The sequence below is a fragment of the Rana temporaria genome, chromosome 1 (genome assembly GCF_905171775.1).
Source record: "Rana temporaria chromosome 1, aRanTem1.1, whole genome shotgun sequence".
NCBI classification, from domain to species: Eukaryota; Metazoa; Chordata; class Amphibia; order Anura; family Ranidae; genus Rana; species Rana temporaria.
The window spans coordinates 226,581,076-226,588,313 of record NC_053489.1 but is presented as its reverse complement, the minus strand read 5'-3'; the positions used below and the strand labels follow the sequence as shown (position 1 = coordinate 226,588,313).

Here is a 7,238-nt window from a genome sequence, read left to right as displayed (position 1 = left end):
AAAGGCCTGTACAGGATAGGTCACTTTCTAGCCATGGAGGGCCCACTTTCACTGTCTCACTGCAAAAAACATCTGGACATGCCCACCGATGAATGTTTTAGATTCTCCCAAATTTCCCACTTTCTCCACACTATTTGGAAGGACAAGACGGCTCCCCCCAGGATAACGCCATATGAAAATTGGTGCGCTAACTCTAGGGATCAGAGGGGTGGGATCTCGTTACTTTATACGACCCTGATGTCCAAGACTGATAAGCCTTCATACGCCTGGGCCTGGGAGGAGGAACTGAACTCATCATGGAACGCTGCAGTATGGCACCGAGCGACAGATCGAGCATATAAAGGTATCCTCAATACATGTCTCATAGAAGCGAGTCTTAAACTAATGTTTAGGTGGTACTATGTCCCCTCCAGACTAGCTAGAATGTTCCCAGGGTCTTCTCCATTATGTTTTAGGGGATGCGAACTGGAAGGTAACATGTTACACACTTGGTGGTCCTGCCCCCGCATTAGATCCTTTTGGAAAAGAGTTTTCCGCACCATGGGCTCCCTGCTAGAGAGAAGGGTTCATCCGCAGCCTAACACGGCGCTGCTAAATCAGTGCATCCCTGGCCTACCTAAACACTCCAGGATTTTAGCATTTTTCATATTACTGGGGGCCAGGATGACCATAGCTAAAGCATGGAAGAAGCCCTTAGTCTCTTTCCAGATGTTTAGGAGGAAAGTCTCCTGGATAATGACACAGGAACAAATAGTGGCAAGGCGGGCGGACCAGACTGACAAATTCAGATCCATTTGGGAACCCTGGGCTTCCTTCTGTAACGTGTCCCTCCTACCTGGGGTTCCGCCTGGAGGCGGGAACACTCCATCCTGATCCTCACCATGCATTTCTATCTCTGTCCTCTTTAACACGTTTTCTATCTCTTTCCCTCTCTTCCCCTGTAGGCACCTCCCTTGGTGCTAGGCCCTGCTGTCCGGTACGATATTTATAGTCTCAGGATTTGCCCCACTTGAGGGGATAACTCGGGAGCAGACAGACCTCCTCCCCCGAGGGGGATGAGCGCGTCTGGCATTTAACGGCCCTGGCCCCTGGCCCTGGCTCTCAGGACGCAGCATGATCCCTTTAAGGGGCGTCGGGGGTGCCATGGGTTATGGGCCTTGAGCGGTACTAAGGTTTACGTAGGAACCCTGAAATGGCGCTCACACGACTGATTTTTACATTATGATCTGCCTGCTCTCGAGGTGTTCAATGATTGCGTTTTGTTGGGATAGGGGAGTTTTTTCTCCCGATATGAGTATGGTAGATGGAATTGACTCATATTGTACATGTACCAATGATTAATGTCATGTTGTTTTTCTTTGAAAAACTTTCAATAAAAACCTTTAAACATAAAAATGTCCGATGTGTCCACCGCAATGTCACATCACAATAAAAATCGCAGATCGCCGCCATTACTAGTAAAAAAAGAAAAATGCCATAAATCTATCACGCTATAAGTTTTAGCGCAGACCAATCAATATACGCTTATTGCGATTTTTTACCAAAAATATGTAGAAGAATACGTATCGGTCTAAACTGAGGAAATTTTTTTTATTTGATATTTATTAAATCAAAAAGTAAAAAATAGTGTGTTTTTTTTTAAATTGCCGCTCTTTTTTTATTTATAGCGCAATAAATTAAAAAATGCAGAGATGATCAAATACCACCAAACGAAAGCTCTATTTATGGGGGGGGGGAACATAAATATTTCATTTGGGTACAGTGTTGCATGACCGCGCAATTGTCATTCAAAGTGCAACAGCGCTGAAAACTAAAAATTGGTCTGGGCAGGAAGGGGTTGAACATGCCCTGTATGGAAGGGGTTAAACATGTAAAAGTAGATTGAACACATGATAAGATGTCCATAAATAGAGGAATCCTGTGGCATTGTCATTTGCAACTGCTTTCCTGCATTACATCTGCAACTGCTTCCTTCCAGTTTTACATAGCAATCTATAGAACGTTGTCAAGTGGTGACATTTCTAATTTCAACATGAAGAGAATGAGCTCTAGGTCACTCGTTATTACCCACGGCTGTTCCCACAGCATTTTACAATACACTGGCCACACATGTCTTACAGCTTTGTACAAGTACAAGTCCAATGTCGTGATTTGTGCAAGAATTTTATTGTTTTTTGTTAGAAACACAGTAATGATTGTACGTTATATCGGGTTCTCACCTGATGACAAGACCAACAAAAAAACTCAATGTTTTTATTTTCATACATAAGTTTTTTTTTTTTAATTATAATATCATGCATCCAGGGCACTCTCTTTCATACAGTATACAAACAGCAAATACCATAGGGCAAAACCACTGTATATTAAAAAAATTAATTTGCATGTATTTTCCTAAATATAACTTTCTGAACAGATTCCTTTACTTCTTTATTTCTCAAACTATATAATATAGGGTTGAGCATTGGAATTACAATAGTGTAAAGAACAGCAATTGCTTTGTCCATGTTTGACGCATTTCCATTTGAGGGCTTAAAGTAGGCAAATATTAATGTGCCATAAAATAATAGCACAACAGTTATATGAGAGGCACAAGTAGAGAAAGCTTTCATTTTTCCTGCAGCGGTGCGTATTTTTAACACTGCCAAAATAATGAATAAATACGACCCAAATATAAAGATAAAGCAAAATACTCCTAAAACAACATCAGTTACTATGAGAACAAGCTCATTAATACTTGTGTCAGAACAAGATAGGGCCAGCAATTGTGGAATTTCACAGAAAAAGTGATTGATTTTGTTGGATGCACAAAATGACAGACGAAATGTGCTTGATGTGTGATATGTTGAGCTGCACAATCCAAATGTCCACACAACAGCAGACATAAAATAGCAAGCTTTTTTGCTCATAATAGTCTTATATCTCAAAGGATTACAGATTGCAAGGTAACGGTCTATTGACATAATGGTCAATAAGAGAAACTCTGTGTCCATAGCAGCAGTAAATACAAACATTTGCACAAGGCATCCTTGGAATGATATCACTTTGTGTTTAGAAAAGAAATGAGCCAACATGTTTGGAATAGTGGCTGTTGTGCATATTACGTCTAAAAAGGAAAGATTACTAAGGAAGAAATACATAGGAGTATTCAGTGCTGGATCAATACTCGTTATAATGATTATTATAAGATTCCCAGTCATGCATATTATATACATAAAAAAGAAAACACAAAATAAAACTACTTCCAACTCTGGAGCACTGGAAAGACCAAGAAGAATAAATTCAGACAGTGTGGTTTCATTGTTCATCCTGTGCTATTGTTTGCATAGGCCTATAAGAGAAAGGAACATTTTTTTAAATGAATGAACATATTACTAAACTGCTTTCATCTGATGTCATAAATATACAGCACTGAGCTATTTCAGACACAAGTTCTGTACAGAGCACAGGTTGCATTACTAACATTAGGGCTAACAGTTTATTAAATACAGGGTATATTGCAATATTTTACTATACTTCATATCACATTAGTTGTTTGTTGGAGAATGGACTAAGAGGGCTTAAAGGGTAACTCCACTTTCATGGGGTAAAAAATAGCAAACAAAGAAAAATAATATGGCACGTATAATTGTGACACAAGTCATATTGCAATTGAATGTTATTAAAAATGACCTTTCCTTTTCAATCTGCAGCCATTTTCTGAACATGCATTGCAATATGGCTACCTGGAGTTGTTCTGTACACAGAGTGTGTACTGCCCACTCCCCGGAAACATAATTTCCTGCTTGTGTGATTGGCTCACCAATTTTCCCAGAAGTCTGCAAGTCAGATTTCAGGCATCCTCTGTAACAAAAATTTCATTTTTGGAGAGATACTTTCAATAGGAGCATGTCTAAAGGAATGCAGGCACAGCAGATTTCCTCATTAGTGCCCTGCAGGTGCACACATGACAGTTAATTATGAAACCACTCCCATTAGACCCACTCAGTACAGAGGCACAGACAAGCCCACATGAATTTCTTCACAATTACAAAAGGTAGGAACCGGCAACAAAGGTTGTTATATTCCTTACAATGTACATAAATCCCCCAGGGATGTTTTTCTCTCAACAAAAGTGGAGTTATGCTTTAAATATTTGAGTCTGAATAGCATGGGCATGTGGTCGCCCCCTTCCATCATTTTTGTTAACAAAAAAAAGGGGGTACATTTCGTAAAAAAAATTATTTGACACTTAGGCAGGAAAAAAGGGTTATGTAACAATGGGGATTTCCTGGAATGTCACAAGACCGCCATTGAAATTCTCAGAGGGTCACATGAGCAGCTGGAGTATTCTAGAAAGGGGGCTTGCTATATAAAGCGGCCCCCTGTGGGAATATTTAACAGTTGGTCAGCAGTCAGCAACAAGCTCCCCATTCCACCACCCTTTGTCGTACATTATTTGGTTGGTCACACTTTACATTCAAAGGGGGGGGGCTGTGTTTATTGATATGTGGTGTTGCTTGAGTCCTGAAGACTGAGCTGTTTGTACTTATTATTTAAAAGTTAAGAATTGTATGTATTCATAAAAATGATTAAATCGATTTTAATTTATTTAAATATGACACCAATGACGTCCCCATTGTTGGGGCGCCCATCGGTGGCTGCGGGCGGACTACGGGTGATGGGGACGATGATACACGTACCAGCTTCCGATGCCTAATGTGAAATGTATTACCTGGAGTGTAAGGGAGATTAGAGCCAAGCCAAAACGTGCTGCAGTCCTTTCTTATCTTAACCACTACAGATCCGCGCTATAGACAAAAGACGTCTGCAGCGCGGACCTGAAGTGCCGAGTGGACGTCTTTAGACGTCCTATTGTTTACATTACCCGCGCGCAGCGGGTAAACACTGTCCCGGCGCATCGCTGGGAAGCCGATGCGTGTACCTGGCGGCCGCGATGTCTGCTGGGTACACGCGATCGTTGGTAACACAGCAGGGATGTGGAGCTCTGTGTGTAAACACAGAGCTCCACGTGCTGTCAGAGGAGAGGAGACCAATCTGTGTCCCTTGTACATAGGGACACAGCATCGGTCACCTCCCCCAGTCACCCCCCACACAGTTAGAACACACCCAGGGAATACATTTAACCCCTTCCTCACCCCCTAGTGTTAACCCCTTCCCTACCAGTCACATTTATACAGAAATTAGTGCATTTTTATAGCACTAACAAGGACACTGCGCCGTACGAGGTGGTTTGGGACTCATTTAAGTCCCATGCCCGTATGTTCCTATCCCAATGCATTTCTAGGTACTGAAAAGCTTCATCTCGGGTAGTTTGGCAAGCAGAGCAATCTCTACTTGACGCGGAGCGTGAATTTTCCAATGATCCATCTCCTTCCACAGCAGACCAGTTGAAACTTCAGACGAGGGTGGTGAATAGTCTTCACTTTGAAAGGGCAGAGAGTAAAATATTTTATAATAAACATATGAGTGCGGAGAGCGGGCGGGACGCCTTTTGGCCTACCTGGCCCACTTGGATCATAAGCCCCCAACGGTGGTCTCCCTCCGCACTCCTAGTGGGAGTTTGCTGATGGACCCTGATGAGGTGGCTGGGGAGTTCCGTTCATTCTTCGCATCTCTTTACACCTCCACCACTAATAAATCTAGAGAGGAAATTGCCACACTTTTGAGGGGTATCGACTGGTTCTGACGGCCTGCCTCTAGAATTCTATAAAACCTATGCTGAAACTCTAGTCCCTAGACTCTATGAGCTGTTTTCTTATATATTTAAGTCAGGATCCCTGCCCCCTTCTATGAGGGAAGCCTATATTGTACTTATTCCCAAGCCTGGCAAGGACCTAGAACTTCCCGAGTTGTATCACCCAATTTTGTTGCTCCAACTTGACATTAAAATATTGTCCAAGGTACTGGCGCTACGTCTGAACGGGGTGATCCTTACATTGATCCATCCGGATCAGACGGGGTTCATGCCGGCTAAATACACAGCCTATAACTTATGGAGGCTTCATATGAACCTGCAGGCCAGACATGACCAGATGGGAGCCAGAGCTGTGGTGTCTCTTGATGCCGCGAAGGCGTTTGACTCAGTCGAGTGGGAGTACCTCTGGGAATGCCTGACACGGTTTGGATTCAGACCCCGTTTTCTTAGGTGGATCCATCTCCTATATCGGGAATCTTGCGGCAGAATCTTGGCTAATGGACGGATATCTGACCATTTTCCTCTTTCAAGGGGTACGCGCCAGGGCTGCCCATTTTCCCCTCTACTATATGCTCTTGCTGTAGAACCCCTCGCCTCTTCCTTTAGAAAGCACCCAGGCATCCAAGGCCTAAGATGTGGAGTTTTGGAGCAGAAAATCAATCTATATGCAGATGACATGCTGCTGTATTTAGCCAATACGGGTCCATCCCTACAGATAGCCCTTGAGGCCATCCAAACCTTTGGTAATTGTTCTGGCCTGAGAATTAACTGGGATAAATCCCAAATCCTCCCCATAGACATAGGGGTCCGTTCCTTGCTCCAAGCTTCCTCCCTGCTCCTCAGTGTCAGCTCCATGAAATATCTTGGTATTACGTTTACCTGATCACCAGAGGACTTTGTCAAACTTAACATAGAACCCCTGATAGCAAACTTGAAAGCCAAAACTCAGACGTGGGCCAAACTACCCCTAGGTGTGATGGGCCTTGTGAACCTAATCAAAATGGTTCTCCTTCACCAGTTCCTTTTTGTCCTTTGGCACGCTCCAATTTACTTGCTTCTTAAACGTTTTAAATCTATTGAAGCTATCCTTAACTTATTTGTTTGGGGAACAGCTCAACATAAATTGTCTTGGCAAACGTTGAAGAATCCTACTACCCTGGGGGGCGCGGCTCTGCCTGACTTTAATCTCTATTATCTAGCGGCACAGCTTTCCCATTTTTTTTACCTGGAATCACATGACAAAGACCATTACCTAGCACTGATTTGCGCTCCTTGCTTTCCGGGGCTTGCCCACCCATTCCAGATTCACCTTAAAGACTTCACAGACAACTGGGAGTGGGTCAATCGTAAGGGACTGCTATATAACCATTGTAAAATTTGGGATGTGGTGACGCGTAGACTGAAGGTGCCATCTACACATTTCCACACGCCTCTATGGGACAACCCTTGCTTACATGAACTGTCAACTGTACCGGACCATGTCCTCTGGCTCAACCAGGGGGTAAAGTACTTGTCAGATGCTTACCATGGTACTGTCCTGAAA

General features: G+C 43.1%; 1 protein-coding gene across 1 annotated transcript; it reads right to left on the bottom strand.

The window, feature by feature from the left end:
* Positions 1 to 2,242: 2,242 nt before the first annotated feature.
* Positions 2,243 to 3,343, bottom strand: LOC120937627 (olfactory receptor 5V1-like). The gene has a single exon (XM_040351010.1). It carries the CDS (start codon positions 3,303 to 3,305, stop codon positions 2,373 to 2,375), a length of 933 nt encoding a protein of 310 aa, XP_040206944.1. The 5' UTR covers positions 3,306 to 3,343; the 3' UTR covers positions 2,243 to 2,372.
* Between the last annotated feature and the right edge of the window lie 3,895 nt (positions 3,344 to 7,238).